The sequence below is a fragment of the Sinocyclocheilus grahami genome, unplaced genomic scaffold, assembly GCF_001515645.1.
Source record: "Sinocyclocheilus grahami isolate Dianchi unplaced genomic scaffold, SAMN03320097.WGS_v1.1 scaffold60.1, whole genome shotgun sequence".
Lineage (NCBI taxonomy): Eukaryota > Metazoa > Chordata > Actinopteri > Cypriniformes > Cyprinidae > Sinocyclocheilus > Sinocyclocheilus grahami.
Window position 1 is genome coordinate 647,683 of NW_015505239.1, and position 25,323 is coordinate 673,005.

General features: G+C 36.0%; 1 protein-coding gene across 1 annotated transcript in view; it reads left to right on the forward strand.

Annotated features, from left to right (window-relative positions):
• Positions 1-25,323, forward strand: part of LOC107584493 (SLIT-ROBO Rho GTPase-activating protein 3-like) — an 86,296-nt gene that overhangs the window by 30,907 nt on the left and 30,066 nt on the right. The window contains exons 3-6 of the mRNA XM_016271126.1: positions 2,957-3,119; positions 11,138-11,200; positions 20,158-20,343; positions 24,036-24,164. Of these exons, the coding sequence (XP_016126612.1) occupies positions 2,957-3,119; positions 11,138-11,200; positions 20,158-20,343; positions 24,036-24,164 (541 nt within the window). The remainder of the gene's footprint in view (positions 1-2,956; positions 3,120-11,137; positions 11,201-20,157; positions 20,344-24,035; positions 24,165-25,323) is intronic.

Consider the following 25,323-nt stretch of genomic DNA (forward strand, 5'->3'; position numbering starts at 1 on the left):
CAAACTTTTTTTTTGCAGTTGTTTTTGAACGTCACAGCAGCCCACAAAAAGGATATCACCAAATTCCAGAAGCCCCTGTCTCCTGTCAAACAATCACAGCACAGTGCGGTGTATAGTTGTCCCAAGGCGGCTGTTGTGTGTTAAAACAGCTGACTATATATTTATAAGCTGAAAATGGCTTTTCATTGGCAGATACATATTGTATTTATGGAAGGAAATTGTACATGTGGTCAGGGTTTCTGTAAAGATTTGTGCTTTTGTTGTTGTCTTTGAGTTTGTTCATTTTAGACGTTAGAATCTAACAATTCTGATTCCTAACTATTCTATTTATGATTCTTGTAGTACTTTGAGAACATTATGAATATAATGAGTGATTTAGACTTATTCATACATACTTATGAGAAGACTGATTCATGAGTCTTTTTGAATCAGTAATTTTAACAGAACTGTTTTAGTAGCATTGTGAAAATAATATAAGTGAGTGACGTGTGGCCAAGTATGGTGACTTAATTCCCATACTCGGAATTAGTGCTCTGCATTTACCCATCCAAAGTGCACACACACAGCAGTGAACACACACCCGGAGCAGTGGGCAGCCATTTATGCTGCGGCGCCCGGGGAGCAGTTGGGGGTTCGGTGCCTTGCTCAAGGGCACCTTAGTCGTGGTATTGAAGGTGGGAGAGAGCGCTGTACATTCACTTCCCCCACCTACAATCCCTGCCGGTACGAGACTCGAACCCACAACCTTTGGGTTATGAGTCCGACTCTCTAACCATTAGGCCATGACTTCGCCATATGTTTTAGTATTTACTTTTTGAAATGGAACGAGCAGATTTACAACCAGTTTTTGATCTCCAACGTTAGCTGGATGTTCATTGTCTCTACCCAAACCCATTTTAATTACACATAGCATAAAGAAAACACAAGTATGTGAGAGCCTCAGAGCATTGCACTCTTGTTTCAAAGCCTTTGAAATTAAATTTAGAGTTTTATGTGATCTTTGGCTCATTGTATGGATTGTGGACCATGTACCATGAACACTGAAAAAAGCAATTGGAAAACTGTGATTATGAATCATATGATCCTTTTTTCAGGACTTGATTGTAGAGTCGGAGCGGTGCTTTTGATCTATTTTCTGAATATTGAAAAAAATTGAAAATGAGAATAAAAGAAAAGAGAATGTCTTTCCGCAGTTTTGGATGAAATAAGGCTATTTCTAATCTATTGTAGAGATCTAGCCTATGGCCTAGTGCTACAATTGCCAGTTTCAAAAGCAGGGGCAAAAAAATCTTTGATCATTTTGCACAGCCACACTTTGAGCTGTTCGTCTTTCAGCTCTCTCTGTGGGACTTGTTGCGGCATTTGTGTGATCTGGCACATTGCATTACACTCCTTCCTCTTCCTCATTCTTGTAAATGCAGTTCATATCTTCTGCATATAAAGTTTATTTTTAAGAGGAATCTATGCATGACAGACAGTGCTACTTATTCATTTGTGTTTTGCAAGTCATATAACATTCTCATATATTTTTACTGAGAATCCACAGCACAGTGGATCAGATTATTTCCAAACCAGCAAATTTTAATCTTGAAATACAGATCTCTAGGGCTGGAACTAATTAAATGCATTGTACCTTGTTTTACCATGTTTCTTGGACTTATGCCGTGGTAATACTTTTTTTTTGTTGATTTTATTAGGGTAATATCATGGAATTTTTTATAAATGAATTTAAATATCACAGTATATCAATAATGGTGATCATTCAGTAAAATTCTGAAATATTATTCCAATTCAAACTACCCATTTACTCTTTTAATATATTTAAAAATATTTCTGTAATGACAAAGCTGCATGCACTTTCAGCATCATTACTCCAGTCTTCAGTGTCACATGATCCTTCAGAAATCATTCTAATATGCTGATTTCCTGCTCAATAAAGTTGTGTTTTTAAAAGTAACCTCGGTGTGAAGTCAAATTAAATCAAACAGGTTGTTTAAACAGATTACATTTTTTGGGGAAATCAACTTGCTTACAGATGTCTCTATATATTAAGCTATACTAGTTTGTTTTGGGTAAGGTTGTCAAGCTCCCAAAAATCAGCATTAGGGTTCTGGTTGGCATATGCTTCTTTGTTTACTCTTTATCCTCATTTGAGGGCAGATTACAGGGCTAATAACGTTCACCACATGTAGCAGGGAGATATACGTTCTTTATTAGCAGCGATTAGCATTTCACTAACTCTTGCAAGAGGCCACACTTTGATGTTCTCCCCTTAGTCCAACTACTCTCTAAAGTAATTGCCTTTGCTCCTTGTGTCCTGCTATCTCTCGGCTTTCAGTACTCTCAACTCTCAGTTATTTATTTCTGCATTCCCCATTCTTCAGCTTGTTGATTGGTTTAGAAGATAGGACTAAGAAAAGAAGTGAAGGGTTAGCACAGAACACAAGCTTATGGTCCCAAAAGCTGATTAAGTTCAAGCTAGGACAATTTCTGTCTCGGCGTTGTTATTTTTTAGCAGTGTTAAGGTATTAAGTGATCAGTTTACTGTCAGGTGCTGAGTACTGTATGTGTGGTATTGGAGACTTAAAGGGATAGTTCACCCAATAATGAAAATTCTGTTATTATTTACTCACCCTCAAGTTGTTCCAAACCTGTATGAGGTTCTATCTTCTGTTGTGTACAAAAGAAGATATTTTTGAAAAAAAAAATACTTCCATAGTATTTTTTTCCGTACTATGTAAGTCAATGGCTACCGTCAACTGTTTGGTTACCAACAATTTTTCTAAATATCTTCTTTCATCTTTTTGTGAATTTCGTCTGACAATCTGACAATTATGGGAAGATTAAATGTTATTTGGAGAACAAGCCAAACATTTCAGTGGGAAGTAAAGAAAAAAGCAAGCAAGCCAACTTATCACAGTATTTAACATTATTATAATTTTCTCTGCCCTTCCAGGAAAGAACAACACCTTCTCTCTTCAGTAAACTGCTGGTATCTGGTTTTGAACCAGACACGAAGAGAAAGCAGAGATCATGCCACACTTAACGACATCTACATTAATAATGTCATTGTTCGCCTGGCTCAGATCAGCGAGGATGTCATCCGGCTCTTCAAAAAGGTCTGTAGCTTTAACTGTAAGCTTTTTCTTCTCACATCCATTTAAATACCATGATAATTTCATGTCCACTTTTAGCTAACAGAAACCTCTATGTTAATATTCACTATTTGATCAGACTTTTTAGTGCCAAGACATTTTTTAAATACAAAATTGGATTAAAAATAGATAAAATGCATTGCATTGTGGGATTCAGTATTGTATGGATATTTCAATTGCGTATACATTTGTATACATCCATGAAAACAAGATGAGTCATTTATTTTTTAGGTCTATTGTGACTTTTAGGACTGCACAAAATGTTTTCTTGCAATAAACCTACTGGAGACTATGAAAGCTTGTTTCCGCCATGTAATTTTGACTTTTTATTTCTGGCTTTTTTCTTGCAATTCTGAGAAAAAATTCAGAATTCCTGCATTTCCTAATTTATATCACACAATTGTGACTTTTCTCTAAAATATGAGTTTACATCTCGCAATTTTTTTTATTAATTTTTTTTTACATCTCAGTGTTTTTTGTTTCCACAACAGAATCAAAATAAAAAAGGCCACTTTTTATCTCACATTTCTGATTTTTTCTCACATTTGCAAGCTTATATCTCACAATGCCTACTTTTTTTCTCAGAATTGCACATTTAAATCTCACATTTCTGAGTTTATATCTCACAATTATGACTTCATATCTCACACTTTTCTAGGAATTGCAGAAAAGAAAAAAAGTCTGAATTGTGCAATTAAAAAGTCGCAAATCTTCCATAGGAAACATTGAACCTTTCCAAATGTGGAAAATCATAACACCCACTCCAAAATCATTATGTATTCTTTCACACAGCCAGTTGACTTCATAGATTTGCATGCAATTTCTTGGCAGACATTTTTCTTAGCACAGCAACGTCTACCTCCTGCTTTCTTGTTTTAGCTGTACTGTTGGAATATTAGGCTGATTTTAAATGCTTACAGACGGTGTGTATGGATGGTATGCGACAAAATGAATGTGCATGTCTAAATGCATGCTGTCTCACAGTGTGACTACAGCCTATTTATGCACATCCTCTCTGAGTGAAAGTCATACTTTGGCGAGGAGTGCCGCCACTGGCTGTATTCTCTGTGGTGTGACTTATGGGGTCTGGACTATATGAGTTGGAACACTGTCAACACATAGCCTGGATTCCTGTGGTGTAATCCAAACACTACTAGTGTGTTTACACCTGGTTGCTTTTCCTGTAGGTGAGGCCCTGTGCTTCCAGCCGCCATTCATAGGAAAGTGGTTCAGTGAGGTGACTGTGAACCGATAAAACACACCCAGAGCACCCTGGGAAACTGTTAATTGCTTGCAGTGTGTGTACTCAAGGTCACCTAAGATACCTTACTCTGTATGAATGCATGCATGAATGCTGCTGTGATGTGACAGGCTCGTATTTATAAACAGGACTGCTTATCTTTACAGATTTGGTTATTTGATTCCAATTCACTTCTATTTTTTTTAATTATCTGATTCAGATTACAATATAATATAGTTACAATAATTTTTCAAAATTAAATTTTTGGCATTTTACAGTTAGAATGTCCATTTTGCTTTAAAATAAGTTCTCTCTCAGCTAATGTTCTTAGTATACAGAGAGCAAAAATAACTTATATAATATGAATGCCATTAATTATTTTTTACAAATATTATCACCAATAATCATAAATATTATTAATATGTGGATATAAAATGAAGAAACCTTTAAATTGCATTTCTAGTGTCAAACTGTTATGACTAGTAAAATTATTATAAAAATCTAAACTCATAAACACTTCACTTTAATACGTGAGTCTTTTTAAATGATTCATTCAAATGACTGGCTCAAAAGAGTCAGTTCAGTTCAGTTCATTTTATGGTCATTCTATAGCCTACATGTTGACTACTCAGGTTCATGAGTGTATCCATAAATTAACATACAATACTGCAAATGTACAATAATACAATACTTGTTCATGAATGGAACAACTCGTGTTGTACAGTGTGCCTTTGAATCACTAAAATGAACCGATTTAAAAAAGTTGATATTTTATAATCATCTTTACAACACTGTGGCAATAAAACATATTCACAGTTCATAAAACGACATTTTTGATTACTTTTGGTGCTCTTATACAGTTGGATCACTGCTTGATGTCCAGTGTAAAAACCAAAACAGTTGAGAATCACCAGTCTAGCAACATGTGTCTGCTGTCTGGAATGATAATGAATAGCCTTCCTTACATCCTTAAGCTCTTATTTGAACTTTTTCTTTAATTGCGTGTTTAAGACGTTCAGTAGCAGTTAGTAGACACTTACAGCAGTTTTGTCCATGTCAGAGGATTCCAGCACACAGAGAGATGAGAAACGTACACCTGAGGTCAGCAGAACGCTTCGCTGGTGGGTCGGATGAGGATGAATGAGCAGCAAAGACAGCTGGGAAACATGTACTGTAGCTTGACAGCATTTTGAACGGTCTTACGCTAGTGTTACCAGCGGCAAGAGACTGCAGTGTGTCAGTGGCTTTGGCTCTTTCATAATATTGCATCAGAGGTTTCCACTGAGAGCTGTTGCCATATATTCTCTGCTGTGAATGTGATGTATGCTGTAACACTGATTCTCAATCCCCATGGGCCGTTTAATAATGCCTATTTTGGCTCTGTAAAAGCATGAATTTGCAGTGGGTTTGTGAGAAGATAAAGAAAAGGGAACACCTCATTATGATGTAATGTCCTGTCTTGTTATGCAATTTTCCCATGGTGATAATTTCATGTATGTTTTTTTCACTCAACATGTGACCAAGGCAATTATTAAATTAGTTTAAAACTTTTTATTTATTTATTTGTTTGTTTGTCTATTTATATATATATTTATTTATTAGTATTGATATACATTTTATTTTATTTTATTTTTTATTTTATTTATGTTTAAAAACTAATATTTACTAACAATACTACTTATAATGAACCTTTAAAAACACTAATAAAGTCACTTGTAGCAAATCCTTAATTTTATTTTTATTTTTAATTTACTTAATTTACAAAATAGTAGGAAATTGGAATATTGGACATTTTATCGGTTGTCTGCAATAACATGAAATTGTTTATTCAAATATTTTTATGTAATGTATAATATAATAGTATAATTTTAATATAAATATTGATACATCCCTAAATATAAATATTTCTCATCAAATTATTTCAAATGTATTTTTGTAGTTCTGTACTTAGTCTCTTGAGCAGTGATTATGTATTTATATGATTTGCTTGACAAAATTTTTTCAATCAGGCATTTCATCTCTTTCATCAGATGTTGTGCTGTATTGAGTCTACATGTTTCCTAAAAACAAAATCAACACATATACATGAAATATTGTAAGGTGCTTAATACATTAGCATGGATGATTAGATGTGTAAATTGGTTGCAGGGATAAGTGTGTATGTGTATGTACACATTCATGTGTAGCGAGAGATTATTTTTGATCCCTAAGCACAGGCCTGACTATACACATGCTGTAGCCTTTATTGATCGCTGGGAATTATGGTCCATTATGCTTTACGAACATAAAAGGGCTCTGGAGGGCTACTGGGGTAATTCATTCAAACAGACTGGGATCAAAAGCTTTATTTTTTAAAGTATGACAGCTCTCTATTGCATCAAAATATCACAAAATGTTTCATTCCAGTAGTGTGTGATGTAGTGTTATTTTAGTATTATTTATATACTATTACAGTATTAGTAATTTTGTTATGTGCTTTTTTGTTTTGTCCAATATTTCTGGTTAGTTTTATTTTTTATTTCAGTTAGATTTAGTAATTGTACTGCTTATTTCAGTTAGCTGCCAAGGCAACATTTCTAACTTTTTTTTTTTTAAAGTTTACATTTTTCAACTAATATTAGTATTTTTTCAGCTTTATTTCAATTCCCGAAATCAATTTTTTAATAGTTTTAGTTTCAGTCAACACTGTTCTTGCACAGATGCCACTTTAGAAAAATGAGTTTACATGCTTTTTGATATAATTTTGTTTTGTTTTCTTTTTGTATTATGTATTGTTTTGTCATCTGATTCCTTTTTTTTTATTCTCCTCAGAGAAATGCACCATTCCTACGCACAGCTTTTGAACTGTTGACAGGAAAGGTGCTGCTGCTCGTACCTGCAGATTCTGTCGGCATGGGAGTTTTACCAGACGCATTTTGTGTCTGAATGTGTCTATCTAGGCCGGTCTCTGTCTTTTGTGCTTAATGAAAAAACTTGTGGTTGCAGTGAACATTTTCCAGCTTTTTTGGAGTTCTTGCCCTCCAATTTCTGCCAGATTGTGTCACTGACTTTAGAGTTAAACACAGTGCATTTTCTCGGCACACGGCAGCAGGTGTGTGTACGTGTGCATGTAAGCAGGAGCAGCTATGCTGTGTGGGAGGAGATACAAAATGTTTTTCTCGTCTAGAGTTGTCTTCTTTCCCGTTAACTTGTTTATAGCATTATTAAATTATTATTTTCCCACAGGAATGCATAAGCAGTTTTCAGTGTCACAGTCAGAATATCTGAATCAGCCTGGTCCCTGTCTGAACCACTGTTTACAAAAATGCAGGAAATGATGCTGCGTAGGTTATTTGTAAAGCATTGTATCAAATTATCGATCGACTGAAAACATGAGCCTTTTTGTCATTTTACGGCAATATTGTGTGGTCACCATATAGCAATGAGAAACATGAAGCCTCCAGCCTGATGATGATAGAACATCCAATTAAACAGTCAAAAATCAATCAACGAGTACTGAAACCATAAATATTCACTCATAGTCATCTCTGTCAAACCAAGCTGCTGAAAAAAAAAGTTTTTTAATGTTTTTGTTTTATATATATTTTGCATTTTTAAGCAAATATTGTTGTTTGAAACAATAGAATTGTGAAGAAAACGGTAAAAAAAATTGCAGCTAATATTACTTTCAGTTTATTTGCCTCACTTGGAATGGAAATTCAGGATATAGTGTGCAGTATGCTTTATTTATGTAGTAGGTATTTCATCTGAATATTCCATTCATAAAAAATTCTTACTGTAGTATACCGCATAGCCTACTGCAGACATACTATTAGAGTAGTGTGAAAGTATGTTATTCTGAACACTTTCAAACACAATCGTAAAAAAGTCAAATAAAAAAATTGCTTTCATTTGCCATGTAAGCTTGAATTTTGGATGTCGGTCAAGTATGTTTGTGATGCTTGGCAGGTTATAAAAAGGAGCTGATATTTGTGACACATATTACCAGTCTATAAAAATGGGAAAACAACATTTTAATATGACACCATCAAAAAACATGGGGTTGTAAAGTTATAAATGGAATTAAATTAGGGTTCAGGTTCAGTAAAATGATTAGTCGACATTATCAACAATAAAAAACTGTCGACAAATCTTTTTGTTGTCGAGTAGTAGTCGTTTGATCTCATATGACCTAAGGACCTGCAATAATGCGGTTTTATCAGTGTGGCGCTGTAGCGCAAGACTGTAATTCAGCCCTCCTGATGCAATTCAAGAGAAGACACAGCCAAACCTGAAGTTGCTGAGCCGCATTTGGATGAATATGTTAATATATGCTGCACGCTTTCCTCTCAATAACAAAATAAACACAACAAAAACTGCCCGCAGTGTGAAAGCAGCAGTTAAGAACGCATCTGATTACAGCGATGTTTGCACGAGCTCTGCAGTTCAGTACTCCAGTAAAGTCTAGTCACGTCACATTTATTTATATAACTAAAGCCTCGTACACACCGGGACGATTATCGCACGTGCTTATCGCCAACGTTTTTCTACGCGTCTTTTGTGTTCATACCCAAGCGATTTTCACAGGCGATGAGCCGAGTGAATGTGCAAATTCACACCCTGACATTAGATGGCGCTTAATGAAAAACAGAAATCCCCCGGTACACGTCGAATCCTATTTGTTCTGCAATTCCTCTCCATAACAACTCCCTCTTATCAAGGTTTTTGTAGTCGCTGTCGCGTTTGTCATAAAGCCATTTGTGTTCAGACACCAATGAGACCAGCAGCTCTACATTCATCTTGCCTCGATGCATCTTCTTGGTCTACTTACTTCCTCTTCGTCGTTAGGTATCAATGTGTGCTTGGCAAGACCGTTTTGTGCTTGAGCGCCACCAAGTTGTGTTTTACTGTAACTTCAGCAGCTCCAGGCACGTGAACAAAAGCGCCAATCTCATTGGTCAGCCAGCGTCAAACCAAAAAAAACGAGCCTGAGGCATTTTTTAAAAAATGACGCTTTTACGCCTCGCCTTTTGCGCGTTGGTGTGCACACTCACATTGGCACCCTTTGTTTATTCGTGAGGTGTTAAACGTCGGCGTTAAACGTTGGCGATAATCGTGCGCGATATTTGTCCCGGTGTGAACAAGCATTTAGTCAGAGCTTGCAAAATTTCAAAATCCCTGGTAGCCCTTCGGGCAGGTACTCTTCAGATTTTGGTAGCCCGAAAATTTATTTAACTAGCCCAATTAAAAAAAAATACCTTTTTAAAAAATATATATATAGTTTACAACTCCATGTGTTTGCTGCGTAAAAACACGAGTTGATATTTGCATTGATCTGACCATAAACAGCAAGAAAGGCTTGTTGGAAATGCAAATTCATTCTCTGCCATGAGGTGGCACTTTAGGAGCGCTGAAATATTGCGGTTTCCCCTGTAACGGCTGTACACAAAGCAGCTCCGCGCTCATAAACGCTGCTTTATCAGGAATTATAGGTCAAATTACACGACACGTTTCTGAGGACAATTGGTTCCCTTCAGATACATCCAAATAAAGACATCCGAGCCGCGTTTTGACTTGAAACGTGCAGCGCTCATATTTATTCAATGACACCATTACCTTTTGAAGTTTAATCCAGCTGTATCGTGACTCTTGTCTTTCCGTCCCCAACTGTAAGACCTCATGAAATTATAATTAAGACATTTCTTATACCATTTAACGTATTTAAAACTTTTTATGGCCTTAAGTTTGATACAACTCACTTTAGGCATTTTTAAGGACCCGCGGGAGATCTGCATTTAAGATAGCCTGTCGGGCAGAGTGGTAATACATTTTGGTAGCCCGACTGGAAAACACAATAGCCCCGGGACTTCGGGCTAGTGATTTTGCGAGCCCTGTTAGTACTTTGTGCAATAGATAGCCTTAAATCAAGCAGCTTTACAGTATTAAACATGAAAATCCAGAGTAAGTGTCGCTTTCATTACTTGATTTTCTGTTATAAAGCAGCTCTCCAGTGTGGAGCTAGCTAATGATCAAATCTTTTTATTACTGGGAAAAAACTATAAAAAATTTAAGTTATAGTTTGGTTTGCAGAGATCAAAGCTTGATCTAGCTCAGGACTGTTTTCATTATCATTACCCTATAAGGTATTTTAAGAGAGATTATGTTGTGAATAAAATAGTTTATCAAAAAAATAAAGCATCTTATCACTTACCTTTATTTTGTTTCTTATCCATATGACTTACAAAAGGAGATGTTAGGCAAAATTATGTGTCATTCAGTTACTTTTTCATATAGCTAATTAAATGGTGAATAAGAGAGTTTCTCTGACATCTCATTTTGTGTGCCAAATATATTTATTTGTATAAATTAATTGTATAATTGTAATTACATAATATGACTTTCAAAATCTGAAGTGGTTACCTTAATTTATTTGTTAGAATATGTATAACTAAATATTTTAACTACCTGCAAAAGCTGAATAATCAATAAATGTCTACTGATTAATCAGTGAAATAATCGACGATTAGTCGATTAATCATTCTAATAATCGTTAGATTAATCTATTATCAAAATAATTGTTTGTTGCAGCCCTAAACTGAATGAGTAATACTAGTTGTCTAGCAAATAGGAAATGAGGTTTTAATGTTTCTAGATGTTTCTGTCCTTTTTTATTGTTGTTTTTGAATATATTCTAATCTATAATGTAGAGTTTAGAGTTTGATTAATTTGTGACCCATTTTTTTTATTTGTGTGTGTGTTGCAGAGTAAAGAAATTGGCATTCAGATGCATGAGGAGCTGGTGAAAGTGACAAACGAGCTGTATACTGTGAGTATAATGTCTCTCAATCTCTCTCTCTTTATTTTTCCTTCTCTATTTTTCTGGCTCTCCCTCTGAATGGAGCTCTCACCCGCTGTGTCCTGCCATGCACCATGGAAACGCGGACTCTCTGGCCAAGAACAAAAACAGTTTGGCTGCTCAACAGTTTGGAGAAGAAAGAAACTGTTGCTTCACATAGTTTTCTATTAAAAGATGGGAAACTGAATTAAGGGATTTTTTTGAGGAAATAATAAAAGTGGTACTATTCGCGATAGTGCTAGTGATGGGAAAATAGTAGATTGATAGAGACGCATGTGACGTTGTCTGTTTTTAAGCTTCATAGTAGTCACATTTTAAATCACTTCCACGTTGCATTTTAATATGCTTCAGAATCTGGGTCATTAGGAGCCGAAAACCTTCTTTGATTCCATTGCTTTAGTTTCTCTTACATCAACCAAGATGCAGACACTTTCTTTGGGCTTCTCAGTTTTTCTCCCTAGATGAAACCCAAGCTACCACTGCAGAGGAGCAGGATGAGATTAATGTTGTCACCCATGAAAGGACATCAGAGGGAGGTTCTTCTCCATTGCTCAACCTATTCCAGATGTCCTATTTGCATCTTTATGCAGGTGGCATAGTAAAATGTCTCACCCGTATCTCTGGATAAAACTAGCTACGGTATATGATCATTCTCCTGTTGTGTCATCTCTTGACTACGGCTGTAAATGTTTGTGTCAAAACCTAACATAAAGATCTGAAACTATAAAACACAGTCCTAAGCCATTCGTAAATCCCTACGAGCACAGATATGAAGCTTACGAATCAGGAAGACACTGTTCCTTCCTTTAAATTGTTGAAACGCACACATATGTTGTTTTTGGATCTGGCGCTCTGACGCTCATGTGTTTCAAGGTCACTGACAGGGAGTGTAATGTATCGCTGGAGAAGACATGGTAGAGGATCATTATCCTTTCCCTGCCACCCTTCCTCTTTCCTCGTTTTTCCTCAAATACAGCCTGTCATGATACCGAATCCCTGCAGAAAGAGCTAAATTATTACGTTCTGCATCATTGTGGCCACAAAATATTTAGTATGTAATTTCTCTGTTAAGTAGACACAGAAATGTGGGCGTTTGTATTATACAGTATTATTAGAGTGTAGAGTATAGGCTGTGTGCAGTTTTATCAGTTTTGATGATATATATGCATATATACAGTATATAATCAAAAGCATACATATTTTAAATACATTTTTAAATGTCAGTGTCTGTTCTTTTCCTATATATTGATAGGTTGTTGTAGGTTTACCACTAATTTAAATGATTCATTAGACTGAGGATTATGCTAAACTGTGTTAAGCATATTACAAATTTGATCTCACTTTGCAAACCCCTATATAACATCTGCTTGATAGTGGCATAGTGGCTTGCTTCTGATCAACTGTTCTTGACATACAGCTTGACAATAAAAATGAAAGAGAGCCTGCACTAGAAGCCTTAAGTATTGATCCCTCTGCCCCCTTCCTGTGGTTTGAGTTATGTGTTCTGAATGTAGAGTAAGAAATATGAATGTAAAGCTTCGGTTCAGTCCCAGTGAGCAATGTGAAATTTCTGCATTGGTTTTGCAATGTGTTTGTGATTTAGGATGATCAATGGTTCTTGATTTTCTTTATTGGGTATTAAAGCAATGTGCTACAGGCAAAACCTCTGTTTTTTCATGCACTGGTCAAATTTAAGATTTTGTGCTATTTTACTTCCGTGACATATCTGTCATCTTTCAGACTACTGGAAAGAAAGCATCCAAAATACACATTTAAGTGTTTATTGTCTATTACCGTCTGTACTTATCAATTAAATATATCTTTAAAGGCTGTTTTCTCTAAGTGAGTGAAATCCCCACTTCAGTACAGTATATACACCCAAATGTAAGGTTTGTGCAGAGTGGTTTGTTTATATATCATTCGCCTGATTTATGTAGTATTTTGTTCCTGATTTTTTTTTTTAGCTGTTGACAGTATGTTCTGATTTATGGAGTGATAAAAAGAGATACCTAAAATCCCCTCTGTAAAACCTTTAACTCCCTTACATGTCAACAAAACAACAAGCAAGAAAAAACAAGAATTTTGAACCTGGCTTAATCTAATGTTTAGATTTCTGTTCTAGAAATGTGTGCAGATGAGTGCATATCTAATCATAAAGTGCCTCATTTGTGTATTTAAATATAACATTTCAGGAAAATTCTAATACAAAACAGTTGTTTTAATGTACTGTGATTAATCAGCTGTAAAGTATGGTGATATCTAGTAGTTAAACTTTTAAATTCACCTGTAGTGTCTTGTATTATATGCGTGACTTGTAATCTGCAATAAGCATTTATTTCTTTTTAGCTCCATTCATGCATCTTGAAGAAGTTAAAGTAGTGTTTGCTATTATTTTTGTAATTGAAAGTACTGTGAATTTTGCGCACAGTTTGTGGAAGGTGAAAGCTCAGCAGCTTTTGCCAGGGAACAGGCTTGTAACAAATGAGAGCTAAAGTACATCGAAATATTGGCTGTGTATTGTATTTTAGAACATTAATCTTTTTTCTGAATGATGGCAAAATGGCTCATTATAAATTCTTCAGCTTTAAGGAAATGAGTCTATAGTGTAGTGCCCTTGCACGACTGCACTTGAAGCTCTATTACACATGCTTCTATGCATAAGAATTGGGTGTTGACTTTGAGAGCGCCTTCCTAAAGACATAGACATGTGACTTAATTTTATGTAATTTAACTTTGAAAGACAAGCTGGAATTGCAGGCCTTCAAAATCTTGGATGCTGTTTATTTTATTCAGCCAGGTTGCAGCTCTATCCTCTGTTATGGTATGGTAAACAAGAGAAACCTTTATATATTGATTGAAGAAATTAAAGTTCGCCCTTTCATATCTGTTCTTTATGTTCTGAACAAGATTGTCGTTCATTCTCATGGTCCTCTGACTCATCAGGGTCTTAAAGACATCAGTCTCATGTGATGAATGAGTCTGTGCTGACCATTTAGCCAGTCCTTGTCTATCACAAGGTCTTACAAAAGACAGTCTGTGTTGGCCGATTTACAGGTAAATAGTTTAGCTGGAATGTTTCAAAATTTTTTGCAGTGTTCAAGAAGTTGAAACTGTAGCAGTTAGGGTGTGTACCACAGTACAGAAGCACGCAGACGTGCTCCGGGCAGTTTCTGTGGAGACGGAAGTTGTATATAAATCATTGCAAGTTAGTTTAAGGTTTCTGGCTAATGCTCAAATACTGAGCTAATGCGGCTTAGCAAAGGGGGAAAAAATATCATTGCACAGCTCTCGGACAAACCCAGGCCACAAAACCTCAAGGCAGTGATGCTAGATGTGAGAGTAAATGTTTTGTCAGTTTTTCAACCTTAGAATGGTGAGAATGTAAACTGGTGTTTTTTTTAAGGCAAATAGATTACTTTGTCTCAGCTGTTATTTTTTATTTTATTTTATTTTGTGAAATATGTCCTAATGAATTTGCTTAAAAGTAATATAATAATTGTTGAAATTTAGTCACAGCTAAATATTTTTATAATTGCTTTAAGCTACTGTCTTTCATAAAACATACCATACATTTTTATAGAAACCATATTTAGTTTGATGCACCCATTATCCATGGAGGTACATGTGGTAATTACACTGGTTTTACACATGGCTATTTTGCAAGCTACACATTTTCATCAGAGTTGTTGCAGAGCAGAATTTACAATCCTGTTAAAATCATTTGTATGAGACCTTTTTACATTTGATTTAAATATTTTCTCTAATTATTAGCAACGTGAAGGTGTATACCAGAATTACACATGTTTAAAGAGATCCCAGTACTGTATCTAATGTCAATTTTGGCTAAGCATTGCTCTTTACAGCTGAGGTCTCAACATGCCTGTAAATACAATTTTGATGTTGGATGTTTGCCAGCCATGTCCATCAAACCTGCTTGTAAACATGTTCCTTTGCTGTGTTCTCTTTGAGTGGCATGAGTTGATGAGTGACAGCTTTGGGAGGAGCTGACTGCTGACCTACATTTTTTCCTGCACTGGAGTACATAGTTCCTGTCACATTTACTCACCAGTGCAGCATTTTTATTCTCAATTTCAGCCTGCTTGCAGATTTAAGAATAAGTGTAAATTTGAGTGTTGCAGTCTTATTGAGTTTAACCTGTTTTGTGTCATTGAAAATGATAAAAAATGTTATTAAATTCTGATGATCGGTTCTAAGCTATATGCTATAGCGTTATGTTACATATATGCTGATGTGTGCTGAAGGTTTGTTTGTAATATTTTAGACTAGCACATCATAATATTTGACATAAACGCAGAGGTGTAAAGTATTGGAGTAAATGTAATTAGTTACTGTACTTGAGTATCTTTTCAGATACTTTGTAGTTGTACTGAGTATCAAAGATATTAGCAACTTTTACTCTCTACTTCACTACATTATTGAATGAGTATCTGTACTCTTTACTCCACTACATTTGAAATGAGTTTTGCAGTTACACATTACATTTTGCATGGACCTAGCTTTTTCTGCAGCAGTTTCTTTCTGCTACAAAAGATGTGATTCTGTCTACTACAGGGCACAGATAGTCCTAGATCTTGTGCGTTTTGCCCTTACTCACCCAAACTTGTCAACAAGGCTACTTTCTGTGAATACGAGTTCCTTAGCAAGTATTTGCGAATCAGAGGTATTTTATATATGAGATGAGGACATGAGGCCCAAACCAGCACAGCCACTGCAAGAAGGCTTCGGCTTTTTAATTTTACTTTATTATTTTATTTATCCATTATATTGAAGAGACCTTTTTGAAAGATATAGTTTTTGTTTGTTTTGTAATTTTGAGGTGTTCAGTTTTATTTTGGTTTTAGAAAATAAACGCGATTGCTCTCCTCACAAATCAACTCTTTCTAGTTTGTCTTTCATGCTCTCTGTGCCTTGCCCTGGACATTTATGTCACTTCCTGTCTCTCGTGGTGTTTGTAGTCAGTTTGTAGTCCGTTTGTTTCATTGGTTCCCCTTGATTAGTCTCCCAAGGTGTGTCTTATCTTGTTAAGCTTGTTAGCCCCTGTGTATATATAGCCCTAGTGTTTTCTTTAGTTCCTTGTGAGTTGTTGAATGTAATGGTTGTCTGTTTGCCAGCCATGCTGTTCTTTGTTCCCTTTGGTTTTTGGCTTATTGTTTGTTCTAGTTTTTTCATTAAATACCAGCACATAGATCCTTGCCTCTGCCTGTTTTCAACAGCTTCTCCACAACGTTACAGTTTATCACTGGCATGTATCTTTGACTAGTGCATCTTTGAGCCTATGTTTAGTATAAGTAAAATACTTAAGTACTGTTAAAATCAAATACTCTAAGACTTTTACTCAAGTTGTTTTGGAATTGGTGACTTGCAACGTGTAGTGAAGTAATCTTCATTGTAAGGTGTCTGTACTTTTACTTGAGTATGGTTTTTAGCTACTCTTTACACCTCTGCATAAACGTAGCATGCTGCATAGAAGGCGGTTTTAATGGTTTCTTCAAACATGCATACTACAGATTCTAGCACCACATTTTGCCCTCCATCAACCTTGTAATGGCTACATCATTTACACAACCGCATGTGAGTACACCATCTAAGAATCTATGTTTACTAGACCCTGTTAAAAGAGCTGGTGATCTGTCCTGGAGCCAGACACAGCTTGCAATTCTCTGAGAAACATCCTTTGCATCCTCTTCCTAATGAGCTTGAGGAAACCGCTTTTTCCATCAGGGAATACTAGGGCCTGGATCCTGTGTAGCGTTTAATGACTGGAACATGTTATATTAGTTCGAAGAACAAGGCTGATGGTGTAGGTGTATTGAATTTAGCATGGCTTCATCTTGTGCATGTCAATATTTTGAAGTATTTGTGACTAAAATAGTAAATTTTTATGGTACAGTTGATCTTTTTCATAAAGGTATTCATTTTACATAAAATACCGTTTAAAAGTTTCTACTCATCAAATAATATTGAAAAAAGTATCATTGTTTCCACAAAAATATTAAGCCACAAAACTGTTTTCAACATTGATCATTAAAAGAAATGTTTCTTGAGCACCAAATCAGCATATTAGAGTGATTTCCAAAGGATCATATGACACTGAAGTCTGGAGAAATGGCTGCTGAAAATTTAAGTTGGCCATCACAGGAATAAATTGCATTTTTACAATATACTAAAAAAAGAAAGCAGCTGTTTTAAATTGTAATGCTTCACAATATTACTGTTTCTGTTTTTGTTTAAATAAATGCAGCCTTGGTGAGCACAAGACACTTATTTTAAATTCATTTAAAAAATGTCACAAGCCACAAAACCTTTGAAAAATAGTGTATGTCATATTGCTAAAAGGTAACTTTTGTCAAATATTTTCTTCTATCCAAGTTTATGTACTGTACATCCATAAGATTGTAAGTAAAAAGAATGGAAACATTTGCTCAGACTTTGATTCTTTATTGATTTTATGATTTATTTTGGTACAGTTCATTTTTGATGCTCTGAAATTGTATTTTTGGGTAATACATTTACACAATTGTTCATCATTATAGTTGTTTTAATCAGTTATTAAATTCAGTAAATTATGCATTGAATTTGCATTTTTTTATTGATACACTCCTAATTAGTAAATCATTCACAAGACTTGTGTTCCTTGAAAGAAATAACATTTTATAGGTTGTGAATGACATCAGGGTGTCAGAATATTATAAATAATGCCAGAAGTTTTAGATAAACATTTCTTTTCAGTAAGCCATTTATAGGTTAACCTCCACAAAAGGTGTAAACACTGTGGCTGTTACAGAGCTGACGAGACGTGAGACGTGCGGATCCATCTGCAAGGCTTTATTGTGGAGAAGACAGAGACGTGGTCATGAAGCAGGCAGGGTCAAACAGAGGCAGACAGGTATATGGTGGGCAAGACACAAGAACAGTCCTAGGGCTAGCGTGGGTCGACGATGGGCAGACAGAGTCAGAAGGAGCAAGACTAAGGGAGAAATCCAGGAAACCAGGCGAAGATCAGAAACCGGGAAAACTGCTAGGCTAGGGCTAAGGCTAATGACTAAGGCAAATGACTAGGGCTAAGGCTAAGGCTAATGACTAGGGCTAAGGCAATGACAAGGGCTCCGTAAGGTAGCTATCTCTAGGAGAGTGATAAACGCTGAAACAATACTCGGCAGAGGGAAGGGATCAGAGTGAGTGTTAAATAGTGAGGGAGTGATATGAAACAGCTGGGTGCAATCAGTGTAAACAGGGGTGTGCAATTCGTGCTGAGTGCAATCAGTGCAATGCATGATGGGAAATGTAGTCCGGGGTGATGTGCAACAGTGTGTAGTGCGAGAGTCAATGAATAGGAAAGTTCGTTGACCGGATTCGTGACAGTGGCTCTGTGGTGCTTGTTTGAGTGGTTTTGTATGTTAACTTTCAATGCTGTAAATTTGAGACAGGACTAGCTCTTTGTCCAAACAACCTGGTCACAGACAATTATTTTTGCCATTTCATTTAATTTCATATTGTAGTAGCGCAGACACATTAAATCACAGGAAGCAGCACTAAAAGCATGCACAGTGCCATCGTGCGGACGCACTTGATGACCTCCTCTAGAATGATCAGATGATCTGTGGGTGTAAAGTTAGAGTGAAATAGCTGAGTGTATGTACATTAATGTCAGGGTCGGTGCAGATGAGCAGTCAGTGGACCCCTGCAGGCTGGCTGATTTAATAAGCCTTTTATTGAAAACACCATCAGACAGGCATCTGCCGGCTATAAGGAGCGGAATAAAGCCGGGCAGTGGTGCAGAGGACCCCCCTCCCCTTTCACTTGCTCTGCTCTATTGTTTGAGCAGAGAGGATATTAATGGGGTTGAATAGCAGACTGGGTCACACCAATCAGACATGAGGTAAAACAGTTTGCATCGTTGCAAACACCTCAGTCACACAGAGAGCTCCGTCGTCGGAGTCAGCAAAGCTGAAAGCTGTTTGTTTGAATCAGCTTTGTGTTTCATACACGCTGGTGGAAAGAGGCAGGATTATGGTACTTCTGCTGCCAAGTCCATACTCCTATGTATATTCATGAGGTGATCTGCTCTGTAGAGCTGACGGGAATACAACTGATCCTTCTCAACCGAGACCTGCGCAGCTTCTCTGGAATTAAACTAGTTTGGAGATCACTTCAAGAAAGTGTCAGGATTGAGTTGTTTTGTATCACCAAGGAAAACCATGGATGTCTTCATTTTGAGTAAATGTGAGAATAACATTTATGAAATGTTTCATTTTGTTGTTTGACATTTAAAGCCTTGGGTTGTTTCTGCTGTACATATTCTCATTTACATTTTTATGAAAATTGGAAGCATTCTAGGATAATTTAGGATTTTATCCCACATACACTGGAAGTGTATAAGCTTTTTTAGTGTTTGTTACTTTCTTCTGTCCCGGTTTAATGTGCAAAGTTAATACTCTCCTCCAAGGCTCTGTTTATGTGATCAGAAATACAGTAAAAACTCAATTACTCCAGTCTTCAAGGTTCTTTGAATAACAAAAAGTTTATACAAATTTTTTGTAGCATTATAAATGTTTTTATTGTCACTTTTTATCAATTTAATGCATCCTTGCGGAAATAAAAGTGTCAATTACTTTTTTTTGCAATTTATTATTGGCTTGTTCAAAATGTTTTAAAAACAATCACTGAGAGAATTTTTTCTTTTAAATGGCACTTCTGTTAAGCAGGATTTCGGACCAATGAGATTTTGGAGTGGGCGGGGCTTACCAAGTGAAACACAGGAGAAATGTTAAACAAACTACCTGCAAAATATCAACATGTTTTCACAGCTAGTTAGGACAAAAACCCACGTGGCAGAGATTTTATTACAACCCGCCTGGTGTGACGCTGTTAGACTAGTTTTCATAGTGTTTTATATCATCCTACAGGTGATGAAGACGTATCACATGTACCACACGGAGAGCATCAGTGCAGAAAGCAAACTGAAGGAGGCCGAGAAACAAGAAGAGAAGCAGTTTAGCAAATCTGGAGACCTCAATGTCAACCTCCTGCGCCACGAGGACAGACCCCAGCGCCGCAGCTCGGTCAGGAAGATTGAGAAGATGAAGGAGAAGGTGAGATAACTCTGGTGAGCTAGCCGCCGGGCTCATAATGCTCGGCAGAGTGACTCATAATGCCACCCTGCTTTTATTAAACCAAAGGGCCGTTGCAGCCTAGAATCACATTCAATCCGTCTCCCAACACTCTCAAGTAGGATTGTGACCCTTTAAGAGAAAGATTGTTATTTCAAGTGGTGTATATTATCTGTGCACAATGGAGGATAAAGCTGGCCCTTTGTCTCTCCTTGACTTCCTTCGAAAGCCACCGTGGAAGGAAGTGAAAGCCAATATTGCATCATCATGACCAATTGTCTTTTTTATCCAAAGCTACTTTCAGTACTCTTATCAGACAATCCCCATGGAGGAACCTTGAGTTAAGTGCCCTTGTTCTTGGTTAAGTGCTCAAAAGCACATTGGTGACGCCTCTTTGTGAGGATCAAACCAGAACACTTCCGAATGCAAACCCTGAGTTTTGATTGACAGTAAATGCTGTTCAATACAAACTCATCTCTTCAAGTGCTCCAAGTTTGGGTTGCTTATAATATATGTATTCATAAATGCGATATATGCCAACCATATTCCCAAACTTGTAATGAGAAGTGCTTATAAATAGTATTTTTTCAAAAAATGAGAAGCTTTAAGAGCATTCCTGCGTTTTTCCTTTGAAATAAGCTTCATTTAAAACTTATTGTACTGTAAAAAATATATATTTTTCTTATATAATTTATTATTTTTTTTACAGTGTAATCAAATATTACAGTAGTGTTGTGTTTAATATTTGTATGTATTATTATTATTATATTTTAAAAGTTAAGAAAATTATACATAACAACACCAATAATAATTGTATTATTTTCCCCTTAAATACTCATTTTGTTCCTGTGAAATATTACAATAGTAATAATTCAGATTTTCAGTTATTTAATAATAATAATAATAATCTGCTTATTACTATAGTTACTTATAGCTACTATTACTGTAATTGTTTTTTAAAATCACATTTTAAATCTTAAACCCAATTTTTATTAGGAAAAATCCCAATTATATTTATAATTTTAATTTTATAAAAAAAAAATTTGATTCCCCCCAGTAGCTACTAGGTTGCTACTAGGGGGGGGGGGGAATTCCCCTCCCCCCCCAGTAGCAACCTAGTAGCAACCCTGCCTTCTTCCTAGTTACCTTCTCAACGGCTCTTAAAAGCAGTGCAGGCACTTAGGTTTGAATGAACCTGATGGATGGGTTTATAAAAATGAATGTAGGCTGAGCTTTATCTAAGAATGGACAATGAGGTCAGTGAGACTGTAGACAGTCTGGAGACTGAATGGCTGACTACTCACACAGACCAGATTCAAATCATCTAATTCATGCTAATTCATAGCTGGTTCTATAAACTTACAGGAAGCTAACTCATATTGACTGTGGGACCATACAAAAAATTCAATAAATTAACATTTGCGAATATTGTGCTTTTCGCACGAGGCAGTTTTCATGTGAATGAATTTTGATTCCTTTACTAGCCAGCTTGCACACTCGCTCACTTTTGCTCTTTGTGTCGCTTTCTTTCTCTCTCTGCTGTTCTCTCTCTCTCTCTCTCTCTCTCTCTCTCTCTCTCTCTCTCTCTCTCTCCCTTCCTCCCCTTTCAGGCTGCAATGCGTAGAGATGTTGGCATGAAAGCCACTCAGCCTCACACTATTTATAACCATGGTAGCCATGGATGCTCTGTGTTTCTCTGCAGCCTGACCTGATTCTGCAGGCGAGCAGACTTCGACGTGATCCTGGCACACCTGCAAGCCTTAATGGACTATCAGCTACTAATGTGTTTGATCATGTGAAAATACATTTTGAATTGCACTTCCAATTGTATTCAATTTGAACAGTAGATTGGAATAAATGACAATTATGAATTTTGTCATAATTGTGCAGCCCTAATTTTAGATTAAATGTGTGAATATTACAAAAGTAATAAGGGTGACAAAAAAATACACTGCATCATTTATTCAGTTTATATGCTGGTAATCTTTAAACTTTGAAAGAGGCTGCTGTAATTCAAGCCAAGCTAATCACTGTGATTCTGTGGCACAATGATTAAAAGGTCTAATTTGAACTATGATTTGTGCTGCAAAAACTATGATTTGTCCACCCAAAAATGAAAATTGTTATCATGTACTCACCATAATGCCTATTTCAAACCTGAATGACTTTTTTTTCTTCTGTGGATCGTAATGGAGGATATTTTGAAGAATGTTGTTAACCAAACAGTTTCGGTTCCCATTCCCATTGGTTCCCCCTGACAAAAAAACACAATGAAAGTCAAAAGGAACTGCGACTATTTGGATACGTTTAAATAATGGTCAGCTTATATATTGTTCCCGTCATACTTGCTTTTTATAACAGTGATCGTTTAATCGACATCGAACTCAACTCATTTGATCAGTATTCAAGCGTTTGAACTTAAATGTTCTAATCACTGGTGTTTGTTCTTCATTTAAGGATTTTGTTTTGTCAATACAATTATGTAGCAGTCAGCTGTTATTAATGATACTAGAGCAGATGTCTGCTTTGAGTGCTCAAGCTTTTTGATGAAAAATTCAGCAGGACCCAGCTGGAGCTCACAAGCAGATGAGACTCAGTCTCTGTGTCTTGTTTCAATTCACAGAGAACTCTCATATGATATATATTATTATTCATGCTCTCCGAATTTACATTTTTTAAATTATCAGTTTGTTGTTCTGTGCAATTTACATAAACCTAAATGTTTCAGATCTATTCACATATTGAATTCATGTATGGAATACTTTACTTTTTTTTTTTTTTTAAAGACTTTGTTTAAGTGAAGTGTGAATTACTATCTCGGTACACTCCAAAATATATGTTCTGTTATGTCTTTGAATAAACTATGTGGTAATAATTTTTTATATGTAGACCTGTATGGTTTCCTAAAGGGAAAGTTGTCACAAGGCTTATATCTCAGTAAGATTTTCTGTAGCTCAAACAGTAGAGCATGGTGCTAGCATCCCCAAGGTCATGGGTTCGACTCCCAGGTAAAGCAAGTCTGATAAAATGTATACCATGGATGCTATGTAAGTCACTTTGGATGAAAGTGTCTGCCAAATACTTAATAGTACATGTAAAAAGTAATCAGTCAAAAGTGGTTTTATATATTGATTTCAAACACAATGATGTTTTGCGAAGTCTGTCCTCCAAATTAGAATAAAAGAATAGAAAATGTAAAATTCATCATACTTTTATAATAGCCCCAATAAATTGCCTTTGTGAATGTAAATTTAACCCCAGATACTGCACAGTGTTCTCACAACAAGCATATTTTTCATAAATATCAGGTTGGGGCAAGTTGTCACATTGGTGCTGGGGCAAGTGATGTGTTATGTTTTAAATTATTTTATAAAAAAAAGTTCTGTAGGCTATAAAAATGGTCTGATGTTGTACATTGCCTTTAAAAGTATGTTTTTCTTGTGTCATGAATTGTTAAAGGCTAAAAACACATTAAGTTTTTAATTGACTTTAATTGACTTTTTTAACTTGAGATAATGTTATATATTTCAAGCAAAGACATTCCTCTTAAATCAAGGTCAAGTTGATATTGTGTGAACATATAGTGTTACATCATGACCCAATCGCCTCTATCAGTGAACCAGCTATTTTTTTATATTAACTGATTTCTTCTCCATTTTGTTTCCCTTTTCCAGAGGCAAGCCAAGTACTCCGAGAACAAACTGAAATGCACAAAAGCCCGCAATGACTATTTATTGAATCTGGCAGCCACCAACGCTGTCGTGGCGAAATATTACATCCACGATGTTTCGGATATGATTGATGTGAGTATGCACAATGAGGCATGCGTTTGTTTGTGTGTATCAGCTGTGATTTAAACAGTTGAACTGATGATGGCTCGGCTCCATCTGTTTCTCTTTGCATTGCGGGTGAATTGTCTCCTTGTTAATATGGTTTGCCTCATTTCGTTTCTCTAAATGTTTGCTTTGCCTTTGCTAGAATGTAATTTTTAGTGAATTGGATTTGTACTGTGATTTTATTCCCCTCTCCCTCTGGTATTTGTGTTTTTATTGAATTATTAATCACCATTACTGTTACCTTCTAATCTGTTTTGCAGCTTCATTCGGCTTCACAATGAAAGATTAAAACTATTATTCTGCCAAACCAGAATGATTTTTGTCAGATTTATAACAAGAAAATGGAATTACTAGCTTAATTGCACATAAACCCTTTTAATGCATTTAATTCACAAAATATTGTTGCATATACAACAAAAGGCTGTCAGTCGCATGGGTATCATCCTATCAAAAATCTGCTGAGACTGGATCGGTGATGTGAAGTATACTGAAATATTTCCCCTGCTGGCTCGTCTCTGCTGTCTCTGTCGTGTTAGCATTAGTACGCACACTGTAAATAAACCGAACCTCTGTGATTTTTGCTGAGAGATGCAGAGTGTCATATTGCTGTCCATCAGTACGCCCTGATATCCTGAAGCAATTTAAGAAAACATAAAACCACACACACTTGTACTTCCTGATAACAGCAAAAAGGCGAAAAGGAAACATAAGCCATTATAGATAACTTTTAAACCGAGATATATTGCTCTATGCAAACTACTCCAGTCACATACTGTTTGCATATCTTTGTAGCAACTGTTTTGTTAGGGAATGTTGCATTGGACAATCATTTTCTGTACTGTCTGATTTTTTTTATTTTTTATATTGAAACAGATGTAAATCCCTAAGACAGTTAACAGGTTGAAGCTGGAAGAACTCTGTAAAGGACTTTCAGTTAGGTTGTTGACATAGGTTTACCTTTAAAACCACTAATTGGTAGAAACCAAACCAAACCAAAACTCACAAAACACCCACACCCATCATTGGGTATATATAAATTCATGTGGTACTTGTGGCCTGCCGTGGTGAATTACAGTAGGATGCCAGGTTACCTTGTACCAGGAATTTACGGTTTGCTATATCTGTT